At 40.0% G+C, this 26,411-nt stretch overlaps 1 protein-coding gene across 1 annotated transcript in view; it reads right to left on the bottom strand.

Moving 5' to 3' along the window:
- Positions 1-2,810: 2,810 nt before the first annotated feature.
- IPO5 (importin 5) overlaps positions 2,811-26,411 on the bottom strand; it is a 46,160-nt gene continuing 22,559 nt past the window's right edge. Inside the window, exons 11-26 of the mRNA XM_042459146.1 lie at positions 26,021-26,145; positions 25,851-25,940; positions 25,407-25,580; positions 25,095-25,313; positions 24,636-24,719; positions 23,266-23,398; positions 23,058-23,179; positions 22,245-22,341; positions 21,045-21,217; positions 19,474-19,585; positions 18,942-18,997; positions 16,077-16,199; positions 10,907-11,126; positions 9,359-9,587; positions 8,091-8,232; positions 2,811-3,548 (exon numbers count right to left, since the gene is read on the bottom strand). Of these exons, the coding sequence (XP_042315080.1) occupies positions 3,462-3,548; positions 8,091-8,232; positions 9,359-9,587; positions 10,907-11,126; positions 16,077-16,199; positions 18,942-18,997; positions 19,474-19,585; positions 21,045-21,217; positions 22,245-22,341; positions 23,058-23,179; positions 23,266-23,398; positions 24,636-24,719; positions 25,095-25,313; positions 25,407-25,580; positions 25,851-25,940; positions 26,021-26,145 (2,186 nt within the window). The 3' untranslated portion in view covers positions 2,811-3,461. The remainder of the gene's footprint in view (positions 3,549-8,090; positions 8,233-9,358; positions 9,588-10,906; positions 11,127-16,076; positions 16,200-18,941; positions 18,998-19,473; positions 19,586-21,044; positions 21,218-22,244; positions 22,342-23,057; positions 23,180-23,265; positions 23,399-24,635; positions 24,720-25,094; positions 25,314-25,406; positions 25,581-25,850; positions 25,941-26,020; positions 26,146-26,411) is intronic.

Consider the following 26,411-nt stretch of genomic DNA (forward strand, 5'->3'; position numbering starts at 1 on the left):
CAAGGACGGATGGCACCAGATGGACTGGAGGGAGGGTTCTGCTTCTTAGCTCAGGCCAGGCCCAATGGAGCTGGGCCTGCATCTCTCCTTCCATGGCCGGACGGCACTAGATGGACTGGAGGGAGGGCTCTGCTTCTTAGAAGGCACTTGGAAGGCAGAAGTCCAAGTAGCAGTAGAACCAGCAGTCTCTTCTTCCCCCTGGGCCCAGATAGTCACTGCGGTCCTCCCATTCTCAGAAGACTGAGATGGATTATGAGATTGACAGGAGGCAAATGGACTGTAGGAATGCCTTGCTCCCGAGGGTGATCTCTGCCAATTAAAGCAAGGCCTGATGGATTTCTGCACTGTCGACCACATCTTCTGCATAAACTCATCTCTCATTTGCTCCCTTATTGAAGAAGCTAGGCTCATCAAATGGCATGCCCTTTATAGTAGACTTGGCTTGAGTGAGAGGCCAGACCAAAGCCACACATGATGCCTAAGTGCCACATCACCAGCAAGTGCCTTGGCAGAGCAGTCTGTGACATAGCAAGCAGAGTTGATTTGCTGCCTTGCCAGGGAATGGGGTCTTGGCCTGGAGAGCATTTGCCAAACATTTCTCTGTATCTGGGAACTTACTGAAAAGAGGCAAAACCCCTTCCTAAAGGTTTCATTGGTATGCTCCCATACATGTGGTATAGTTGGCAATGTGCAGAATAGAATTTCTTTGCCATCAGATCCAATTTCCGACCCTCTTTGTTACCAGGCATGGAATGGGACTTCTGCAGTGATTTAAATTGGGCAGCTCCCGCTACCACTGAAATTCATCTTGATAGAGGAGCACATCACATTCTGAAGTTGCCCTTGGAATCATTGGTATGGAGCTGATGCTCAATACTGAGGTCAAAGGCTTGTGTTTTGAGGTTCTGGAAGGCATTGAGAGGCTGCTTGGTAGCGAAATGGCTAGAGGTCGCTCTAGGCAGGGTGAAAAACACTGCTGTTGGTGGTATTATGGCTTGTTCATAAAAGAGCCTTCAACCAAGATTTTCTGGGCTTGGGCCACAAATGCCTTGCAGTGGGTGCATGGCCCCATGTTATGTCCTTTTCTGAGGCACAAGCACCAGAAATTACCATTGTGGCTGGAAGTTTAGCCCCACAATCATCACAGCTCCTTAAACAGGACAAAGACACCACTACCAATGGAAGAGACAAATCATGGTCAATGTGACAAGCCTGGTCAGTTACTAAGAATATGCCAGTAAAAGAAGCCAAAGCTATAGGAAGCTTGAAAGAATAGTCATCAAATGTAGCCAAGATCAATATAATGAATTTTTTTCTGGGGGGCAGGGGGGAAATGCTAACCAGAGAGGTTCCTTAGATGTTGCTGATGCAGAGGATGAAAAGGTGAATGCAGAGGACGAAAAGGATAGAGCTGAGGGTGGAATCATAGAATCGCAGAGTTGGAAGAGACCACTAGGGCCATCCACTAGGGTGGACAGTGATTACGTCAAAAGGGTGGATAGAGCTGAGGGTGGACAGCGATTACGCCAAAAAGCTTATTCTAGAAGGTTGTGTATGGTTTATTGCGCGGGAACAGACAACCCAATTATATGAGAGTCACAGAGACCTTAAAGAACTCATTTCCAACAGCTGTTGAAAGATGTAATGGATGAATGGAGAGTATCCCAGTCTGTACAGAATAGCTTGAATCCCAATGAAGATCACTGTCAAAATACATTGGGCTGATCCAATGCATTTATTACAGCAATGATGGTTTGATAAAACAATAGTTGCTTCTCAGAATTTATAATTTACCTGAGCTCTCACATAATTCTTATTGTTTATTATCTGCTCTTTTAGATTTTATAGCTTACATCTGTGAGACCCAGCCTCGAACAGAAAAAATAGAGGTGAAAAGACTGTTAAGGGGAGAGGAGACATTTCTTTCCAAGATACTAAAATACAAAAAAGTAAAATATAACAGCCATAAAACTAAACAATTGAGGAGATAAATGTAGGAACCATTAGACTCATTAATTAGACAACAAGGATATGAGAGAACACAGATGCTATCTTGTCTGAGGCTAGGAACAAAACTGGATAGAGGCAGCTCTTCATTTAAGAATCAATACAGGTTCTGTTATATGTCTGGGAAAAGGAGGGATAACATTATTCTGAAGGGCTCTTGGGAACAAGTTCATACTTGAGGCTTTAAAATAAACTTAGTATTGTAGGATATCTCTTCATTGGTCAGACTCTATTTCAAACATCTCTTCTTGATATGGAGCTATTGTTGTTCCTTTACTGCTGCCAACTTGGATTCAATTTCAATGTATTTACATGTTTCTAAAAAAAAAGTCAGTTTGTGAAGTGGTAATTTATAATAAAATCTTATACATGCTTTCTCATAAGTCCCATTACCCTTTAAGGCACCAGCTTCTAGTAAAGGTGCATAGGGTTGCCATGTTATCCATTTACTGTCAAGGAAAGCTCTCCTTTAATAGCACCAACTTCCAAGTAAGGGTGCATAGAATTGCCGTATTATTGTCAGAAAAAGCTCTCCCCTTCTTTTGGATAATACAAAATGAAGTACTCACACCAAAGCTCTCATAATTATAAAGCATCAACTGAAGCATTAGTCAAGGCTGCTGAGGTCACAATCCTGCTATAAAATATGCTCTTAAACCAATTAGAGATGAAGTACTGAATGTGTGCTTATTTTTAAAAACTGGAAAAATGAATGATTGCAGGCCAAGCATTTAAAGTCTGAAACACAGAATTTGGAAACACAGACTATTTTCACTAAAAACAAACAAGAGACCACACAGCACTGGACTTTTACACAAGCTTTGACTGAATTTTAATGTCATTTATTGAGGAGTGAATGAGATACTGTCAGACATGCCAAAGACACTTCACATTCAAGGGCTGCGAGCTCAATGGCTTTCTTCATCAAGTCACTACACAATCCGGTTTCAGAAAACTGAATGTGATATCGATGAAGTCTTCATGCTTGATGTTGCCATCACTTTATAGTCTCTTAATCTACTGGTTTGGTGGGCAGAAGGGTGTTCTCTACCCTACAAAAATACACTCCAATACATGTTAACACTAGAGGGTAAAAATGCCTGTAATCTGTTATAATGGGTTTCTACTGAATACCTGGTTTTAAAACTGTCTTAATTAGTTTATGCTTAATGAAAATTCAACTTGTTTCCCTTTCACCATCATGTGGTTGGCTCATACCATTAGAAAAATACTCTTCAGTGCTACAGCAGTGCTTACAGGGAGCTCCTTCAGTGCTGATGGGTAGAAACTCATTGCAACACCAATGAAACCGTTTCTTCCTTCCGCCACTGCCTGTAGGTTGCAGAATGGCCTACATGCACTACAGTTTTCTCTCTCAAAAACAAAACAAAGAAACCTAAACCGAAGGGTAAATGTTTATTTGGAGTTTTCTTGTGGATGATAATTAAGGCCCTTTACGCAGAGTTCAGGAGCTCCTGTATGGCTCCCTGCTGGTCTGCATTGAGCTGAGATATGCATTCTGTCCACAAGCCTCCAGAAGTCTAGGGAATAAAAAAGAAATAACAGGAATGTTAAACAGCTATGTTAATATCTCCCTATGTAAAGATTAGAAGGACAGGCTACTTACCTGTAACTGTAGTTCTTTAAGTGGTCATCTGTGAATTCACACAAATGGGTTATTCTGTGCCTGCACAAATAAGCTTCGTAACCTTCTGAAATTACTAGGGAAAACCTTTTGGTGGTAGCTCCACCCCACCTTATATATACTCCTAGCATTCCCGCTCTATCTCCAGTTCCATAAGGAAGCCACACAGCAGCATAAAAAGGGAGCATGAGCAGGACACAACCCTGAGGGGAGGATGGGCAGGATTTGTGTGAATTCACAGATGATCACTCAAAGAACTACAATTACAGATAAGCAACCTGTCCTTTTATGTGGTCTCTGTGAATGCACACAAATGGGTTAGACTAAAAAGCTTTGGTCAAAGGAGGAGGGAGTGTTGTGACCAGGTGAATATCTATAAGAGTGTTTATTAACCAATAATACAAACATGGAAAGAAATACTGTCATTTGAATCATGTGATATAACTGACAGATGGCAAAAAACAGTATAACAAACCTCAATGTAAGCCAGAAAGCAACACTGCCCTCCCAAAAGCTGCAGCCCGTCTGGCTCTGGTGTCCAGTCTATAGTGCGAGATGAAAGTCAGTGGCTGAGACCAGAGAGCAGCTTTGCAGACATCCTCCAAAGCTGTCTGCACTGAGAAAGGCAGAGGAAGTAGGTATCACCCTGGTGGAGTACGCTCGAATCCAAGTAGGAGGAGTTTCCCCAGAGAGTTCATAACAAAGGTGAATAGTGGCGATCACCCACTTTGAGAACCACTGAGCTGTCACAGGGAGTTCCAACTCTGAACCTGAGTAACAAAACAAAGTGTCTGAGACTGTCTCGAATTCCAAATCCTGTCCAAACAGAATGCGAGCACCTGTTGGTATCAGTAGTCGGGTTCAGTGCCAGAGTTGGTAAAACAACATCCTGGCTCATATGGAAGGAAGAGACCACTTTACGTAAAAATGTGATGTCAGGATGGAGCATTACTTTGTCCCTATGAAAGCAGAGGTAAGGCTGGTCAATACGGAGTACATGGAGTTTGCTGGCAAGTTGAGCCGAGGTGATGGCTATGAGAAATGCAGTCTTCCAAGAGAGCAATCGTAAATCAGTTGTGGCCATAGGTTCAAATGGCTTCCTAGGTAAGTAGGTAAGAACCAGCTCTAAACTCTATGTGGGGCTAGGGATAGAGGATGGTGGGTGGAGATAATTAAATCCTTTCTTGTCCAGCACATAATTAAAGGAAGGATGGCTGCAGAATTGGAAATGAGCACAAATGGCAGCAAGGTAGCACTTAATTGAAGAGACTGAGTCCAGAGTCTGCTAACGTCATGGGGAATTCCAACATATGGGGTACTCTAACCTGACGTGGAGAAAGTCCTTTCTCGATCAAGAAGGTCTTGAACTTCTGTCACTTCAGGTTGTAGGACTTCTGGGTGGAAGGCTTGTGAGCTACAAAGATGAACCTGTGGACAGGTTCTGTAAGAGCAGTCACAGACAAACCCTCCAAGCCACGAGACAGAGTGTCTCAATGGCCGGTTGCCGAACCTGATGGTGAGGAGGTTGGGCCGGGATGACAGGCAGAGGTAGTTCCTTTGAGACAGATGAAGCCATGGTATGAACCAAGGTTGTCTTGGCCACCATGGAGTAATGAGGATAGCATCAGTCCTCATCTTGGTGGTAACTTTGGTGATCAAAGGGAAGGTGTAGAACATCATTCTGTTCCATTTGAAAAGGAAGACATCTCCTTGAGAGCTCCAGGTTCAAATCCTGGAGCAGAAGCACGGACATTGTTGGCTGGTGTGCATTGCAAAGAGATGGATGTGAGGGGAGTCCTATCGACTGAATAGAGCTTGAACTGTCAGGATGGAGCATCCACTCGTGGGACAAGTAGATTGCTCTGCTGAGTTGGTCTGCTAGGTCCCCCCATGGAAGGCAAATTCCACATATGCTTGAGCCCCATTCACTTGATCATCTGAATGGGACGCTCCGCCCCTTGTGCCCTGCATGCTCAAAGCCGCGTATAACGCGGGCGCACTGTATAGCCCTGTCTTGTTGTCAAAGATTAGATAGGTATAATTCAGAGATGCACCTTCATCTCAGTGCTGACTATCAGCCCTGACAGTTTCCTCTTGGTACTACTGGTCGGTGTCAATGTCTTGGAAGTGTTCTTGGGGTTCTGGAGAGGCTGACAATCTCGAACCCGAAATGATGAGGCATCTGCCATCTCTGGGGAACAAGGAGTCAGATGGGAAGGTGGCAGAGAGGAGGGCAACTAATCCTCCAAAGCAGATCTGACATCTACTTCAACAATGTGGAGGGATGGGGCCGGAGATCTCGGTGGAGAAGTCTCAGAAACAAGAGATGCCTTCTGTTGTGATCCCTCAGCAGTCACCAAGGAGGTTGATTTTTGAGAGCATTTGTGCTCATGGGATGAGTCCAAAGAGCGTTTTTCTTTTCATGCTCACCAGTCTCGGTACGGGAAGAGTCCCGATTCTTCTTTGAGGAGTGGTGCCTGTGTGAAGACCCTTCAGACTCAGTGTGTTTGTGCTTGGTAAAATGTTTCCTCTTATCATCATGATCCCAGGCTGATTTAGATACTCCAGTTTTGGCTGCAGAGGCCTCAGAGTGGCCACCTTTGGAGGAAGGGTTTTTCTTTGAAGATTTAGAGGTTACCAAAATGGCAGTCTCCAGCTGTAACTCTTGCCAATAGAGAGCTGCTCAGAAGTGAGTCTTATGATTTTTGTGAGCTTGCAAGGTGAAGGCTTTGCAGTGGGAGCAAGCGGACATGTTATGGCCTTCTCCTAAACAGAGCCCTTTGAATGCATGTTCTGGCCTGGGATTTTACCTCCGCATTGCCAGCACCTTTTGAAAGAAACAGAGCATGTAGCCATGGAAGAATCCAGTCCAACAAGAGTAAGGCAATCTGTGGAACAGTTTGAGTCAAATCAAGATTATCAAAAAGGACAATGTGATTCCCAGTGTAGTTCCTTCAAGCTTCTAGAACAGAGGACGAAAGGAACTGGAGAAAGAGCGGGAACGCTAGGGGTATATATATATATGGGTGGGTGGAGCTACTGCAAAAGTGTTTTGCTTAGCGATTACAGAAGGTTCCGAAGTTCTTTGCACAGGTGCAGAATAAGCCATTTGTGTATATTCACAGAGACCATGAAGAAGAAATTATTTTATATGAAACTTGACTATCTTTTAAAGGTATGATAGTGGAGACAGAGAAATAAAAAGTTTAAAATAAATGTCTGAGCACAGAGACTTATATCTAAAATAAACATCATTCTTGACATTCTCCTAAAAGATTTACTGCCTTTGTTTATGGTGGTTGCTGTATACAAAGATTGGAAGAAATATCGTATTTTCCGGTGTATAAGACGACTGGGCATATAAGACGACTCCCAACATTTCCAGTTAAAATATAGAATATGGGATATACTTGCTGTATAAGACTACTCCTCTTCCAAAGCACACCAAATAATTTTTTAAAAAAACATCAGATTTGATTTCAATATGGTAATTTTAATTCAAATGCTTATGACATGCAGATACTTAGCAGGAAAACTTGTTGTATACAAAGCCTGCTTGGATTGGTCAGCTCTCCCTGCCTGCCCAGCTCTCCCTGTCTCCAAGACTATCAGAGCGGTAGCACAAACACAGCTCTTTTTTTTATACCCTGGGCGTCCCAGACGCCTGCACCTTGTTCTGCCCGTCACATGTGGTGACTGCAGATTCTCCAGTCCAGCTTGGAAGTTTCAGCACCTGCCCTATAAGATGACACCCGGTGTATAAGACGACCCCTGAGTTTTGAGAAGATTTTCCTGGGTTAAAAAGTAGTCTTATACACCAGAAAATACAGTAATTCAGGTTTTAACAAATGAAAACCAGGAAAAACCTAGTGTCCTATAGTGGGGAACTTTATCATCTTCTGGAATTTGTTGAAGCTCAACTTCTTAGATTTCTTGCCTACCCTCTTCTCATGCAACACAATTCAAATGCTTGAAATTCTGCCACCATATCATGCCTACACACACACACAGAGTCTTTACCCTGCTATTAACTAAATCTTTAATGAAGTTATATAATGTTGTTCACCCCAAATTTCTGTCATAACAAACCTAGGAATAGCAATAGCAGCTTCATTTATAACCTTCATACCGCACTGAGCAGGATCTAAGCGGTTTAGAACTGTAAACTAACTGCCCCAACAAGCTGGGTATGCATTTTAGTGACCTGGGAAGGATGCAAGGTTGAGTCGACCCTGAGCCCCTGTCAGGAATTGAATTCACAACCTTTTGGTTTTTGAGTGAGTGGTTGCAGTACTGCCATTTAACCACTGTGCCATCAGGGGTCCTATTTGCTCATGTCTTCTTCCATGTAACAACACTCCTCTTTTAAGAGGAAATGGTTTTATATTCTGTGAAGCAACAAAATATTTTCTGTATTAAAATCTGAATTTGCATTTACCTGTACTTGCCGAACTACATTAGCCAGTCGCTTGGTGCATGGATCTTCGTGCTTGATTGCTTCATTAATTTCACCATCCGCAATTATACTGAATATTTTGGGCAGGTTAGAATTGTTGGGGCCCAGGACAATGGGATTATTACTGTTGAAATGGTAATCAAAAAAAGAAAAAGAAAAAAAAAAAACCAAGAAAAAGAAAAGAAAAGAATGTCAGCTGTCTTAACACTGAAGAGATGCAAGGTTACAAAACATGTTAATTTTAATGAAGATTTTCTGGTCAAATGTATAGGGTATTCTTATGCAAGTTCATAACAGAATAGGATATTGATGAACTGCTTTACCCAAAACTGGATAGAAGATTGCACAATTTTGCATTACAAATCTATAATAAATAATAGAATACAGTCAGCCCTCCCCATAGGCGGGCTTGTCTTCCATGGCTTTGAGCTCACATGGAAGGCAGGCCCCGGCAGAAGTAATTGGAAGCATACCCGCACCATGTGTCCTGTGCGCCACCGCGAGTGCACACCCCATTATTTTCTATGAGGTTTGACAACAGCATCAGACATTGAAGATAACAGATATGGTGGAAGTGCTATGGGTTTATCCTTCTGACATGAATGTTAACTTTCAATGTGTTATAGTATATTAAGATTTGTTACTCTAAATTTTCCACCTATCCTAAATGAGATGAAATGAAACGTCCTGCAACTAACAACTCACATTCATCTTCTTTAGGGGGGATATGTTTTGGAAATATATTTAGGATGTAGATATCTGGACACTTTAAAGCAGTATTCTTCAACTTATTTCACAATGGATAGGGGACAGATATGGAAACAGAACCACTCTAGGAAAATATCTGGAGCATAAACTAATTAGGGCAGTAGTATGGAAGGAACTATTAGGGCAGTTGGAGGGAATCCGGATGTTCATGGATTACTATCCCTATCATTTTCTGGCTAGCAGGGGCTAATGAAAAGATGGGTTTGAAGACTTCTGGAGACTCACAATTCTCCTAGCAATAGATTGGGAGAAATAGCTTGAACAACTCATGAATTCTAATGTAAATACGTATTGAAGTCACAATCACACATGACTGTATATTTACATTTCTTTGTGCTAGCGGAATACTGTAAACACAGTCCTAAAAGTTAGGTTATCAGAATAAACAGTAGTCCAAATATTGCAGCACAAACATCTAAAAAAAAGGAGCAGGAAGCAAGTCTAACGAATACATTATACCGCAAGATGCATTTTCTTCTTACCTTTCTATTAAGTCACACAAATAATTGAAAGTATGAGCAGCTTCTTCTTTGTCTTCATGCACTGGAAGCCATGATAACCAGTGTGGTAGTACTTCTTCAACATTTATACAGTCAGGCTTGAACTTCATGATCTTTCCAACTGCTGAAATGCAGTTTTCTGTGGCATTGATATTCTCTTTGGTTTTGGAATCAGTTGATTGAATAACTCTCACCAGCAATGGAAACGCTTCTAAGAATTCAATGGGGTGAGGAGAGACATTAAGATACAATGTTTCAATAATTTTCTTCAAAAAGTGCTGGATAATAGTCTATAAACCCCATATGAGTGGAATTAGGCTGACAGACAATATTCTGCCATATGAGTCAGCCTGGGTATTGGAATCTTCAGATCTCTTGCTACCATTTGAAATCTAACAGATAAATAAACAAATGAACTATAAAGCAGGACCAGTAGAACTTGCAACAATATGTTACAGTATGAGGTGCTTCTTTCCACCCCATCAAGTCCTCTTCCAGAATATTTCTCAAAGCCAGCAGTTAGCAAGTTACATTCACCAAGCGTCATCGGTACTCATTGGGCTATTTTGGGTCCCACTTTTAGAACTTTTCCCTTAAAAATCATTTGTATTTCTGTAAGTTTTGGGATTCTTGAAAGCCTGCTGAAACCTCCGCTCTTGTATGCAGGTGGTGCTGTTTGGGCTAATATTTATTCAGACAGTGAGTTATGTGTGTAAAACTGAATGTATATTGTAAAAGAGAATACTGTAATTTAGGCAATGTTAATCTGAAGGACAAAAATGCAATACAGCAAGGGTTAACCTACATAAATTTCTGTACATGTGGTATGTCTTTACTTAGAAAACTCACAAATACAAAAATGTTAATATAAAATGGATAAAATATCTTAAAGATAAACAGCATACAGATTTTTTTTCTCCTTGAAATACATCTATAATGACTTTGTGACTAGCACTTTCTTCACCACACTGAAGTAATAGGTTAACCTCCAGGCTGTTCTTAGGTTAGCAGTACGATTAAGACAAAGCAATAGATTTCAAGTTTTATCCTCAGGAAATGTTTATTCTCACTATTCTTCCTTAAAAACCTTTGTTGTGTTATGAAATTTTTGCACACTGCAGGTATACATTTAGGAATGTGGATGCCATTCATGTTAAATGCTAACCAGGTCTGATGTCCAGGATTTCCCAGAGCATCCAGAGAATTATTACTCTACAGCTAGAGAAAAGGGGAAATCCATGCAGATTAAGGACCTATATGGGTACAGGAAAAAAAGCTTCACTGCCTGACAAACACTAACAAATACAGTAGAAAATGATAATTTGAACTTCTGAAGTCCAATTTACATTTTTTTTCACCCTAATATTCACTACCCCTGACCCCAGCTGTCTGTATGAATTCAGGCATTCTCATTATTAGAATGATCTATTTGCTTTTCACGCTAACAGCAGGCAAAACTCATACCTTTCAAAAGTATCACAATTAAAGCTATAGCTGGATCTCATTTAGAAACAGCTTGAGCACACATACCTGTACAGAAAGGCCGATAGTTGTCACCTCCAAATTGTGCCATAACTCCAATACCATATGCAGCCGCTTGCCTGACTTCTGGGCTGTTATCACATATAGACTGTAGCATTGGTCTCAAAAAGTATTCTGCATATTTGAATGAGGATGGGCTGCAGTGCTCTATGACATCATCAAAAATGCATAAACCCCATTGCCTGTCTGGCCATGGCCTATGGGGACACTGAAAATAATAAATAAATATGTATTGTTTTTTATTTATTTGAATGTATCCCCTTCAGTTCCTCTTCATTACTAAATTAGAATAAGCTGTCTCATTTCCTGTCACCTACTATTCTTTAGAATTCTTTATCATTATATCTAGCCTAAAATTTACTTTTAATATTTGTGCAGCATTGCAGTTGAACTAGTGTGCTATAGTGGTTTGAGAACAGGAGAACTTTGGGGATCATGGATTAATTCCCCACTCAAGAATAAAAACCTTCTGGGTGACCTTGGACAAATCACACTCTCTTGGCCTCAATGATAATGGCAAACCCCTCTGAAGAAACTTGCCAAGAAATTCCTATGATAGATTTGCCTTAGGGTTGCCATAAGTCAAAAGTGACTTGTAGACACACAACAATAATGCACTGCGGTGTGCATATACGTGTGTGTGCGTGCACATATGTATATTTATATATATTCTGAAGAACAGGTTGCTTCTCTGTAACTGGGTCTTCGAGTGGTCATCTATACCATCATAGAAATGGGTTTTGCACCTGTGCAGAAACTCTATTCAGAAAGGTCTACAGCCAAGTAGCTTGGCAAGAAAACCCCACCTCTCCCACTTACTGTGAATATCCAAGCCCACTAAGCTATTGGCCCCTCAGTTCTAAAGTCCGCTGTGAAAGCACAGGGACCCGAAAGAGAGGAGGTAGGGCAGCTTTGTGTGAGAACACAGATGACCACTCAAAGAACTATAATTACAGGTAAGCCACCTGTTTTTCTTCTTCATGGTTTCTATGCCTCACACAAATGAGTGACTTTAAAGTTTATCAGAAGTTGATGCCAGGTCACTGGAAAATGGAAGAGAGAACTATCGGTCCAAAGCCTGCATCTGTCTTGTTTCTACAGTCAAGTCTACAGTGCTGAATAAAGGTAGAAAGCTGTGACCACATAGTGGCTTTGCATGTCTGGTAAGGGAATGCCACGAAGGAAAACAGACAGTGATGCCGTCACTCTAGAGGAGTGTACTCACAAACACAGAAGAACTGGTCTTTTAGCCATTTCATAAGACAATCAGATTATTTGGACAATCTACTTTGCAAACCTCTGGAAAGACACCTATTGTTCTTTTCGTGGTCCACTATACCAAATGAACAGCCTATTAGAAAGGCAAAACGAGGCAGTGTATTTAATACAGAAAGCCAATGCTCAGTGCATATCCAATGAATGCATCAATTTCTCTATGGGTATGGATGGTTAAGAGTAATACTTTGGCAACAAAATGTCCTGATTATGACACAACTTTCAGCAGGAAATAAATGTCAGGTTTTAGGGCAACCTTACCATGGTGCAGCATGAGGAATAATTCAGCTGAGTGTAAGGCCATTAATTCAGATGCTCACCTAGCTGATGTGATGGCTACCAAAACCTCAAACTTCAAAATAAATAACATGTTATCCACAGATTCCAAGGGCTTGAAGGGGTGATGAATCAACTGCAAAAGCACCAAAGACAGCAATTAAGGTGGAGCTGGTGGAGACAAAGGTGAGGCAATCTCTTAGGGAATTTCTTGATGACAGTATTTGAGAATAATGGGGCAAAGATAGGATACTATTGATAGGCCATTATGGCTGCCAAATACTTTCAGGGAGGACAAAGATACCCTGGGCACAGAATTGTAGAGGAAAGTGCAAGACAATTGAGGCTTGAACCAGTGTAGAGGGCTCCAATCTAGATGTAAGGAAAGAGCAAAATAGTTTCCATTTATACTTGTAAGAACATTTAGTTGAGTCTTTCCTGGCAACTCTGCAATCTGTGATGATATTCTGCCAGGTGGAGCAATGGCAGTATAGCTTGGGTGCCAGTGATGGATGTGGGCTGTCTAAAGAAAAGAATAGCTGAAGTGTCGTTCAGAGTGGAGAGTCAAAAGTGAGACATACAGTAGATGAAGAGGAAGATTTCTTAAAAGATATCAGTTGATATTGTTGTTGCCTGAAAAAGTATTTCAGAAAAGTAGAGGAATGTTGTGAAGACTGGATAGACAATGACAATGGTGATTTGTGCCTGGAAAAACTCCACAAAGGCCATTTATTTAGCAGTCAGGTCTTGTAAAGGTGGTCCAGTGAGTTGTCCACTTTATCACTAAACCTGTTACTATCAAAGGGGAGAGCCTCTAGTCTCCTATGGGTACCCTCAGATTGATCAGTAGAGCAGAATAAGGCACAATGGCATAGAGCTACTGCCCCAGACATTACATCTGATGCACAATCCACTGTGAATTGAGCTGAGTGGATTTGTTGCATGGCCATGGATTGTACCTCCTGGTAAAAGGTCACTGTTGTGCTCCTTTGGTCTTCAGGAAGAGTCAGGATGAACAATACCATCATGTCCCACAAAAGCTTTTGGTAGGTTGATATGCAAGCTTGCACATTGCCATCCTTCATCATCAAGGATGATGAAGAGCTTGATTCTCCTTCCATCTTTGTTCACTGGTACAAAATGTGTCTTTCCACTTGTCAAAGCCTGAGAAGCAATTGACTACTATTGAGTTGGTAATGTGTGATGCTGAAGTATGCAAATGAACTAGTTGAAACACTGGGTCATTCATAGGAGCTAGAGGAGTCTTGATGTCAATTCCAAGTGTCCTCACAATCCTCCAGCCCAAATAGCTTCCAGTATCCTCGACTTCTCCTGGCAGAGACTTGGTGAGAGGAAAAGGAGAACCTGGAGCTGAGATTTCAGTGTCATCGTTGTCAGACTCTTCTGCAGAAAGATGTCACTGTCATCCAGAATGGGCCAGAGTGGTTAACAATGCGGAAGAGACAGAGGTGATAGGTACTAAGGTCAAAGGCACTGAGATTATGGGTATTATCAGTATCAACTGTGGCTGTTGCTGAATAGGAGGATACAAAAGTACACTTTGTATTGGGGGTAGAGCTGTAGTAAGCACCATGAGAGAAATGTCCTACATGGTGGAGAAGGTGGAGGCCTGGAGATTATTGCAGTGGCTCTAGGTGGTGGTGATGGAACCTGATGATGTAGTGTTGCTAGGTGGAGGAATGGAGATGGTGGAGGTAATAAAAACTGAGGCTGCGATGGAGAATGGTGCCTCGAAGGGGTTAGAAGCCCAATTCCGACAAGGTGATAACTGCAACTGCAGTACCTATAGGGGGAGTGATGGTGTTCCTTTGGTAGATGACCCTGGTAGTATCCTTTTGGTGATATTGATCCCTATATAATGAAGAATAAGAGCAACAGGAGGCAGGGCGCTCCTTCTACAGGTCTTCCAATCTATACCAATTGATATAGGAGACTGAAGTGAATGAAGAGTCCTTGCCATACCTATAAACCCCAAGAAAGAAGAATATGATTGTTCTCACAGAAAAGGACAATGAGCTTGATGGGGTGGTGATGGCTATGATGTACAGTACTGACCGGTGTATGGCACTCGAGCAAAGATTCCTTGGGCTGGGGTTGAAGTTGGAACTGCCATCAAAACTGAAGGAATTTGAGAGGAAGGCATTGCTAACGCAGATATAGGAGCTGTCAGAACTGTGGACACAGGCGTACTTGATGCTGTAGTTGGCATAGTGTATGATTTAGAGGCTGCCCATTTCCTGGAAGACTTCAAATGTGACCTTTTCAAAACCCTTTCTCCTCCTGTTGCAAAGCAGATGAAACTTGCTGAGCAGGGTATCAGTCTGCATGACAGATGGTGTTGAAGACAATTCCATTTGAGTGGAGGGAAGGGTTGGTACCAAAGCAGTGTCGAGTATCAAGGCCAACTTCTGGGTCTTTGATTTTGAGGTCAGAACAGAGGGCAGATAAAATTGATTAATTTGAGGCTGCATAGTCTGCCATCTATAGGGACTTCTCCTAACAATGTATCTTGAGGCAATGAACTCAGTTCTTCAGGGCTTGCAGAGTAAAAGTCCTGCAAATGGAGCAACGCTCAATGACATGCCCCTCCCCTAGACAGAACAAGGACTCTGAGTTGCTGTCAAAAAGAGACATTTTCCTACTGCAAATAGAACATAAATGAAAGAGTGAGGTAGGGGCCACAGAAATGTAGAAATAACAATGAACAACAAATGGGGAAAAGTGGGCAGGATGGAGGTGAGGAAGGACTTGAGGTAAAGTTTTTTTTTTAAAAAAAACATAGAGAAAATAGGATGAGAGAAAGAGAAATAATGGGAGGAAGACACTACTCAGTAGGAAACAATCAGCTGTTCCACAGGAGGATGGAAAGAAACTGAGGGAGCAATTGTTTGCGAGGCTTGGACATGTGTGATAGGTGGGAGTGGGCAAAGTATTCCTGCCAAGCTACTCAGCTCTAGAATTTTCCAAATGGTGTCTCTGCGCAGGCACAAAATCCATTTGTGTGAGGCACAGAAACAGCAAAGAGGAAGCTGAGGTTTGTAGGCCCATCACCCCATTGTGAGGCAATGTGACAATCTATTTGCTTTTCAAAAGATCTGAAAAACCATATCACAATGGACATGCTGAAACATATTTACAAAGAAAAAATAAAACTTCTTTACTCCACACTATGCTGTGCACTTGCAATTGTTGTCCAGTTATAACCCTTCTGAAATTGTATATTTCTCTATGCAAAAATATTCCTCTGAAGCCTACTAGAAAAGTGTTTCTTGAACTCTATAGTCCTCCAGATGTTCAAGACTTCAACTGCTACAGCATGTCTGTTGGACATGCTGGCTGAGTCTTCTGGGAGTCAACATTCAAAACCTCTGAAAGAAGGAAACATTGGGGAGCATTCTACAAGAATATCAAGTTGAAATAGAGTTACATAAATCAGAGCCAACTAGCTATTGTAATTTTATATGGTTCCTGTGCTCAATAGATCTTTTACATGGAAGCATCCTATACTCATCTTCCCAGTGGTGATATTAACATGGGGTATTTTTGTCCCACTTCAGATTAGTCTAAAGGAATAAAGGATACTTACAATTAAATTGACAATTTGTGGTAGCAGCTGTTCAAACCATGGTAACACCTTTGCTTTGTAACTGCTGAATATTGAGTGCAAAATATCTGATACTTTAGTCAGGATGTAGACATCACTGTCATGCTAATAAAGAAAAGAAGTGGCAAATAATTTTGACTTTTGTAAAAGATAATGATATTACAAATGTTTGTATTTTCATATTTGTATTTTCCACTCTCCTAGGAATGAGATCTTACTGTATTTCTCATGATATTATGAGTGGACTGGTGGGTGGGCGGACAAGCAGAAGAGTTCCGGCTTCAAAATTATAATGAATTACATAGTGAGTAATACTATGTAAAGTGTCTGGACACAATGAGCCAGAATTGCTGACTCTTCTGGTTTACATTCAATGGCAAGCATGCTGATTTGCCTATATCTTCTGCTTGTGCGATATCACTCCTTTCATGTGAGTGGATAACACAAACTAGAAATTCACAATTTCATGTTATACCCCAACCAAGGTTTTTGGTTTACTTCTTCCAAACAAGCTAGAATTCTGATTTATTCTGACATTAGAGTGTACAGTCGGCCCTCCATTTTCACGGTCTTGAGACTCATGGTTTCAATTATTCGCGAGGTCAAGGCCACTAATGCAAGCATTCCTCCTCCCTTTCTCTGCCTGCTCTCTCCTTGGGAAGGGTCTTGGAGGGGCCACGGCACCTCTTGCCTTCTCTTTCGCATCATCCCCCTGGGCTGCCCAAGGAGAAGATTGGGAGAAGGGGCAGGAAACCATTTAAAGAGACAGGAGGTTGGGAAAAAAGGAGCACACACTCCTGCTCCTCTTCCCCCGTTCACCCTTCCCTTTAATTGGCTTCTAAATGGGGGGGGGGGGGGGGGGTGAGTTATTCACGATTTTTCCATATTTGCAGGGGTCTCATTCCCCTAACCCCCATAAATTTGGAGGGGGAACTGTATATAATTTCTATTTCATTTTTTAACTATTTTGTGCAAAGAGAAGATGGAACTATTCTGGCTTATTATTACATGAAAACACACGTAGGTAGTCAATGCTGTTTTATTTCCTTTCCCAACCTCAGCAGACCTACTTTTGTTTTCTAAAGAGATGGGAATATTTCTGGTGCTTTTTTCCTTAGTGCAATTCAACATGGCAGTTTGATTTTCAATACCCCCCCTTCCCTTTCACTCTACCACCAAGATTTCTCCAAGCAGGCAGAAATGTCAAACCACAACAGAATATGCTTCAACCTGATAAAGAGTGGCTATCTATGACATACTTCAAAACTCTCTCCCTCTGTGTGTATACACAGTGAGTAATGAATCAAGTGACCTTATATCTAATCACACTGCAGTAACTGTCATTTCCTCAGCCTCTGCATTTTTTAAAGCCCAAAGCTGGAAAGAGAGTACAGGGAAAACAAAAGAACTAGAGGATAACTATTGCCTAACAATTATGCATATTCTTGAACTGGCAAGGCAATGAAGTTTAGACACTGCTGATATAGTAATGTTAATTAAAACTTTACCAATTACAGGGGTACCCTGGGTTACGAAATTAATTCGTTCCGCCACCGCTTTCGTAACCCGAAAATCTTCGTAAGGCGAAAAAGCCATAGGCGCTAATGGGGAAAAGCCGCGATTTCGTGTGAAATAGCGCCGAAAAGCACCAAAAAATTTTTCGTAACCCGAAATAACCTTCGTAACCCGGAACAGTTTTTTTGAATGGATTTTTTTCGTAACCCGGAAATTTCGTAAGGCGGCGCATTCGTATCCCGGGGTACCAGTGTACTGTTTTATCTCCCTTGCTAATGGAGCCAATTATGCTACCTTTTAGCAAATACAGGTTTTGCCAACTCTGAGCATCAGTTTTCAAACTCCAAATGCAACAGGAAGAATTTAAGCTACAGCCAAACTAATCTTGCAGTAGGCATTTCTAAAATGTGAAGCATGGAATACAGGTTTTATTCTCAGGAATTTTGCTAACTCAATCTGGTCACAGAGTAAGTGAACACTGATCATGGCATGCTATTGTGACTATGGCAGTGTGTGCAGTCACAGGTCAAAGCATCAGTATTGCTTCCAACAGTCTACCCTATATATATATATATATATATATATATATATATATAATTAAAAAATCAAAGTTATACCTGTGACTGCACCCCCCCATAGTGCATACTGTATACCCAACCTGCAACCAAGCTACAATGCTACAGACTGCGTAAGCCATTTGTATGCCTGCAGAGTATCAAGTATGCAACTCACTCATGGATCTGCACAAAACAGGAAGTAGATACCAAGTCAATCTCAATATGTGAAAGAAGCTTTTTAAAAAGATTTTGTGCCATAAACTATTTCTGCAACTTAAAGAAATGTTTAAAACTGGCTGGATCACTATGTGTCTGACAATGAAATCCTGGGAACAGTGGCTGTTTCAGGATCCTGAATGTATCTTCCATTAAACCTAGCTTGACATCTATCCACTGAACCTTCCACACATCAGTGAACATTAACAAAAGTATAAGGTGGAAGATAGTAGTGCTTATTTTGGTTTGCAATTCAAATCCTGTTCTTCCTGAGTAGAGAGCCCATCATTTATTAGAATTAAGTAAAATGTATCAGCTCATGGAATTTCGATTACCCTTCCCATCAACCATTTTATATTTAAAACAAAGAAAAAGCTCCAAACAGAAAACAATCAGTGGGATGATATGTGTGAATTGTTTCTCTCAAATACCATATTACATGAGAATTCAGAGTCAGGCCTAAAGAGCTGCAGTCAGATTGCTCACCAGCATATCAGACTATTGTATAATACACCTGGTTTACAAGACCTTTCTACTTTCAACAAGCCACAGGACTTACTTCATCTTGCAGAGACTCTTCAACTTGCTCATCATAGTCTTCATCTTGCCTTTTCACTAATTAAAAAATAAATTGTTAATGTATTAGCATAGCTTTTTTCACTAATGTTCAGACTTGCTGCAAGAAGGAAGATGTAGAAGAGGAGCAAAGGAGAATTATTTGGTAGTGAAACTCAGGGGGTACATAAGTTGCTGTAATGTTGCCATTTTATATAAAAGACACCATGTCATTACCCACTTTATATAATGGGACTTGACCATCCATGGAAATTTGTATCTACTGAAGGGAGGAGGGGGCTGGGGCCAAAGGCCAGAGGATACAGAGGGCCCATTGTATTTACAGGCTAGAATTAAAATTGCATTCATATTTGTTTTGATACTTGTATTTTGACATTTCATGTTTCTAAAGATTTTTTAAAATAAATATTCAGAAACCTTAGATTTTTGATGAGTTATATATCAAAATACCCATATCAGTAAAATTAAGCTATCTTGACTTTTGGGTGCTATTAAACTATCTTAAACTAGTTTACCTTGTCTTAATTCTTGATTTTTAAAGTGCTCTTCTAGTTTTCCTTTTAATATTCCTCCAAGTTCTTCAAAGTATTCATTGTTAAGGCATCCATCTCCCATAACTTCAATACACTAATGAAATAAAGATATAGTCAACTTGAAAATAAATCCTACTCAGACTGTTTCAAGAATAACAATTTCCAGAACACTCTAAGCCCAACTATAGAAAGACCAGTTCTATAAACTCTGCAGTTACACAAATTTATATAGGCCTCATAACTACAAATATACACAAGTAACAACCTATTTCTAGCTCTAGCCCAATCTCAGAGTGTCTACCTTTTATGTCAACAATTAAATCAAGATGGGAAACACAGAGATCAGGGACCACCATATATATCGTGCTAAATTTGACAGTCTGGCCATGCTCTTTCCGCAAGCAGTTCAAACAAGGGTGCATTTTATCACCCTATCTGTTTAAATTATGCATGGAACATACAGATAATGAGATGAGACTCAGAGGAAGGAGGTGTGAACATGGGAAGAAGGGGAATAAATCACTTGTTGAAGACAGAGATGACACCATAAGAATAGCAGAAGACAACATCACAATCACTGGTGAAAGTTAAGGAGAAAGTGGAAAAGTAGGATTACAGCAGATTATTAAGAAAATAAAAATAATGACCGCAAAAGATTCACATAACTTAAGATCCTCAAATATCATTATATATAACTGAATGTCAGTCAGGATTGTCCATGCCGTATTATTTCCAGTTTCTATGTATAGATTTGAAAGTTACATAGTGAAGAAAACACATGGGAAGAGAATCAACTCTTTTGGGATGTGGTGCTAAAGGAAAGTTAAATCAATATAATGATAGTTTTTTGTGGGATTTTTGGGCTATGTGGCCATGTTCTAGAAGAGTTTCTTCCTGACGTTTCGCCAGCATCTGTGGCTGGCATCTTCAGAGAATGCTTGCCTGGAAAGGAGTTGGGTATATATATTGTGTGACCTAGAAAGGCAGGAGTGATTTGCATGTGTAAGATCTTGCAAAGTATGTAAACACAACAAGAGCCTAAAGTTCTTTTACTGGAATTATTCTAATTTAAGTAACCTTTTGGTAATCCATCAGGTTAGCATCTGAACTTTGACATTCATGTGACAATCTAATGTGTTTCAGCTGAAAATTGAAACTACAGAAACTCAATCAGCATGGCAATCACAGGTCTGGAGAGTAAACCTATCACTAGATGTAGTATAACACTATTGTGATGGCTGAATTAATTATTTTTAGGATCAAGAATGAGCAGTGGTTATTGCATCTGTTGCTCTTGCATGTTGCAAGAGATGCAATAACAAACTATGGTTATGAACTAAAACCAAAAACTTATAATCTTCTCTGCTCCTACATGTGTGTGGAAAGGGAGGAAAAGTGTATATTTGAATTATAGATGACTGGATTCTCACTGCTGATTTCTGTTTCAGTTCATCCAAACCTAAAAGCAATGTATGTCTCTTTGAAAAACATGAATATTTATATTCTTGCTTAGCAAAAACAGGACACAAAAATGTAGTTAATATGAAAATTACCTTGGCAAAAGAATTCATTATTTCTGATAGTACATCTGAATCTGGTTCTGTTCCTATAGCCTTGATTAGGGCATCACACATAAAATGCCACATCTGGGTCAGGTATTCTGGGCCACGAACTCTTGCACATTCCAGGAGCAAAGGCATTGATTCTGCAGCTGCTACACGAACACGTTATATTCATTAAGGTAAATGACCATAAAACCTTTTCCCCAAAATGAAAGTGTAAGATCTCTACCCATAGTTTTCATCTAAAAGTGTGATCAAAGTCCAACCCACTATTTCATCCATTTAGAACTCCAGTATGAGATTTAGTATATATTTGTAAAATAAGAAATGCATGTTCCTGGATTTGGACCATTTGGAAAAATGTAAGCAGACCACAGTTTAACACACACACATCTCCTTTAAGAAGAAGATAAAATAGCCTGATCTCTCAAATCTTAGCACTGGTTGGGTCTGTCTGTGTGTGTTTCATATTGCCAGTTGTTTTTATGGCATTTTTGTCAGCTGACACACCAGTTTGCTTCCCATTTCTTTTCCATGTGGTCACCAAGTGGGGCAAGGAGGAGGGAGGGGGAAGCAGTAAAGCAAAGATGGAAGGGCTAGAGAAAGCAATTACAATGGATTTCAAAGAGGTTTAAAGTTTTCTTTCTTTCTTTTTTTTTTTTTTGCAAGAAATAGAAAAAAGGAGAAAAAGTTGGGAGACTAAAGCGGTGCAAGGAGGAAAAATGTGTGCCCAGGGAGAAGGAATGCATGAAGACTGGCCTTTGTGACCAGGGTTTTCCTTGCCTTCTCCTCATCCTCAAAAAGACTTATTTGTTCTTGCCTCTGGAAAAAAGGTGGGTCAATCACAATCAAGATATTTCTACCCTCTCCACAGAAAAATGTTAGCTCATCAACTGTTAGTTTGATTGAACAATGCTGGTTTGGATGCAAAAGATGTGCCTTCACATCATTTTAACTAAAATATTATGCCATCCAATATATAGTATATATAGATATGTATGGGAGAGTTACACACTCAAAAACCTTAGAAAGGGAACAGGGGGCATTCTAACAGCCTTCGTTGTGTCAGTCATATCTTGCAAGCTCTTTCTAATAGCTTCTTTCCAGGATAACAAATTTTCAAGTGTTGTGAAGGTTGTGACATAAAAAAAAATTGCTGGGAGATCATGATGGCATCTTGCTAAAGGATATCATCGTGAAAATAGAATTTCAACAAAGGAACCATCAATTTCACAACTTGTTCTGTGTATTCCACAAATCCTTCCTTCAGTTCTTTGGCATAGCAAACCTAAAGGACAGAAATGCAAGTACTTAAATGAAGTCTATTGCTAAATTGTTACACAGGAATATGCAAAGAAATCAGAACTGCTAAAAGAAAAATTGTGTAACTCCTTGTTAGCTGTGATATTCTTGATGATTAAATGCACTTTCACCTCTTGTTGTCAAAGATGCTACTATTTAAACAATCCTTAGAATGGTGGTGTTCCAAGTATGATTAGAATGCAATGGTGAATATCCACTGAATTCCACCAATAAAACTGGGAATGGAAAATTAATCCTGTAGAAGGCTAGTTACTCAACCTCGGGCAGATTTTTCCCATCAATGAGGATTACCAAGGAGGATGGGAAGAATGTCCCAGTTATAGTGGTGGAAGCTGTGGAATCTAGTAAAAGTAGAAACAAACAAATAGTTAAAATGCAATTAAACTATCAAATCAGAAACCTTCACATTTATTAAGAAAAAAAGATAAAGATCCATAGCCACCCTTCCCCCCCCCCATGAGTGTGGGCCTGCTTGCTCATACTTTTTCCTAAAAGCAGTCTTTCAAACTTTTCTGGCAAAAGAAGAACCAGACAGCCATTCTACTCATCTCCTAGCTGTCCCCATGTTGCTTGTCTAAGAGAAAGATTCAGTTCATGAACTGCAGTTTACTTGGCTTCCATGGCTTCAGTGCTGCTGAATACTGATTTCTACTCCGAGCATGTGATCAAAAGAGCACTCACCAACATCTGACATGCAGTTGCTTTTTCTTCAAGGCCTGCAGTCTTAATACCAAAACTCTGTTGGTCTCCTAGATTTACAAACTCCCAACCATCGTCATCACTCATGTTCTCCATATCTTGTGCTAGTGAGGAAAAAATTAATAGTTCTAACACAGTTGTTTCATACTTCTCCAGTGAAATTATGAATTAATTAAATATTAAAACTTACTGTCAAGGAGAGCCACTTCAGGCTTGATTGATGCAGTTTTCATTAAAGGACCCATAACAACAGGAAGATATTGCTGGAATTCTTTTCCAAGGATCTTGCACATTCTTGCCCATGCAGAAATCATATATGATATCTGTAAATTAATAATATCATGTTCACCTTCCTTTTCTCTAGTATACAAAGTTGTATTACCCCTTGAGCTGACTGAAAATCAAGGTCATTTAAAAATTAATATGTGCTCACAATGATGTGGAAGTCTTTGTCATGAAATCATCTGTACAGGCAACAGTTGAACAAAACTTGACATTCATGCAGCACTTTGAATAAAAGTACTTCATAAAATGTTCTTGTTGCAGTTCTTACACCAACTCTGTAAACTAGGGTTAATGTCCCAATATTCACCGCAGGAGCAACTTGTCTGAGGACACTTAACAAGTTCATGATTGAAGTAAAAAAATGGAAAGCAGAAATTTAATAGTTCAGTTTGAGCCACCATGCTAAACATCTCAACAACCGAATATAAAGCCACAAATATGTGGTTTGAATATTGCAATGATTAAAGAAGGCAGTAAAGTTACTACAGAACAGATTTTTGCCACAATAACATTGGACATTCCTACTCTGGATCTCCCAAGTGAAAGTCTGTTGTGCATATCCACATTATACCTGAAAGTGAGAAATGCAACTACAAAAATGCTGCTGTGACAGTATATGTGAAAGTGGTATCACTGAGGAAAGGTCTTTAAATTTCCATCCACCACAGTTAACAGGCTGGATGGCCATATGTCAGGGATGCTTTGATTAAAATTTCCTGCATGGCAGGGGGTTGGACTGTATGGCTCTTGTGGTCTCTTCCAACTCTCTGATTCTAAGTTTTAGTTAGTACAGTAAAAAATTAGCATTAGTGTAGCCCCTCTCAATCATTTTAGCTATTTCCAATACAATGATTTATTGGAAATAAAATGATTGGGATCACTAATAGATCCCATTTAAAACATGTAGTTACAAATCCCCCCCTGCCCAAAGTATAGATTTGCTGGGAGTAGTGGTTTCAGTGTTAGACCAGGACAATGTGAGACTAGGGTTTGAATCCCGCTCAACCGTGGAAACGATTAGGTGACCTTGGGCAAATCACACTCTCTCAGTCTCAAAGGAAGGCAAGGGGAACAGCCCTCTGAAGAAATTTTGCCAAGAAAACCTGTGATTGGTTTGCCTTAGGGCTGCCATAAATCAGAAATGACTTGATAAACAAGAGTAGTTTCGCTATGTAAATATTGAGCACATCAATTGGCTCTATGGGATATTCTAAGAAAGAAGATTGTAATGGGCATTATCAACAATCTAAAATTAGAATCAATTATTTAGCTTACCTGAGGGTCATCATCTTCCAAGTCATTGAAGTCAGTTTGTGTCTTCAACAAGAGCTGCATCACATCAGAGGCATCTTGCATGAACTAGAAATAAAAGCATCCAGTGAAGTTATGAGAGTTTTTAATTTTTGTTTCATTTGGCTTATACTAAGGCTTCTGATATCTTAAATTACAATCCATTACTGGAATTTAATCCCCAAGGCATTTCACAAGTTTGAATTTGGGTCCTGGGTCCAGAAAAGGTCCTTGTCCCTCATCTTCTCTAAGCTAACACAAAGGTACAATTAAGACATCACAGTTAAATGCAGAGCTATCAACAAGGCCTTCTTGTAAGAAAATGTTTTATTGTTTGAGATCTTGTCGGCTACTGGGAGTCCCTGGACTGAAAAGTAAGGAAACAAGCTAAATAATGTGAAAAATATGTAGCTATCAAGCCAAAGGATGGAAATTGAAACATACCTTCTCTTTACCAACAGCAAGACCAATTAAGCTGATACATTCTATGGTTTTTCCTCTTAAGAGTCTAAGTTCCTTCTGCACAGCATTCTCAACGATGTGTTTGAGAGAAGGCATAAATAAATCATAGTATGGAACAAACTTTTCCTCTGCTGTATCAGCAACTGATGCAATAGACGTAACAACCTGCTCCAAAACCAACTTGGTGCCTTTTTCAATCAGCTGTGTAAGGGGAATAAAAATATATATTTAAGAAACTTATTTAAATCTCCCTGAAACAGCGTTTTAAGTCAAATTAATCCCAGAATGGCTTACCTCCTGCAATTTTAATACCATAATGGAATGAAGGTGCTTCACTAGGTTATCTAAATAAGGAATAAGCAGTGATTTTGGACAGTCTTCAGTAAAGTTGATCAGAGCAGCAGCTGCATGAGCCTGAACACGTTGGTTTCCTTGATCCTCCATGGTCTGGAGAATAGGTGGAATTACCTAAAACACAGATATCATTGATGCTTGACTCAATATTTGATATTTGCTGATTTAACTTGTTTTCCTATGATGTTTTTAACTTGTTGTTTTAACCTCTAGACTGTACACCATAGGCAGGTGTATAATATATCCTTGATTTTATTTGGTTTTTGTACAGTGCCATGTACATTTACGGCACTTTATAAAGCTAAGAAGAAGAAGAAGAAGAAGAAGAAGTGGAAGATTTTAAAATGAACTTGTTCAATGCACTTTATAAAGCTTTCTACTTGCCTTTTCATGGAATTTTTTCTGGAAGCCTGGTGCAAAATCTGTAGCCATCTGACCAATTGCATTACAAGCTGCATATCTTACTCGTGGATGCTGAAATATTTAGCTTCAATTAGTAAGTTCACTGAACAACTGAGCATAAACTTTATAGGAACCAAATATTTTAAACTTACAGGATCCTGAAGGAAAAGCAAAACTAAATTCACGATCTCATTCAGAATCCCTTCCATTTGTTGGTGACAGCCTTCGCCAATAGCTGAAAGAGCCATCAAGCCGGCATGTCTGCATTTCCAGTCAGCTGTGTTGAGATACATTAAATGGAAACATTATTAGACAAGAAAACATATACAGAAAATAAGAATATACAGTCTCACTGTGTCCTAGTCTAGCACTGGCTTTTGCGACTTTAATTATTTGCAGTTTTGATTAATATGTTCTCTCTAGAAATCTCTAGGTTCTCCAGCAGAGAATCTAGAAGTTCCTAGAGAAAACGCTTCTCTAGGCATTTGTAGGTCCTCCAGCATGATTCTATGATCAACATTGGTAAATGTTGACCACAGAGTT

The sequence above is a fragment of the Sceloporus undulatus genome, chromosome 3 (assembly GCF_019175285.1).
Source record: "Sceloporus undulatus isolate JIND9_A2432 ecotype Alabama chromosome 3, SceUnd_v1.1, whole genome shotgun sequence".
NCBI classification, from domain to species: domain Eukaryota; kingdom Metazoa; phylum Chordata; class Lepidosauria; order Squamata; family Phrynosomatidae; genus Sceloporus; species Sceloporus undulatus.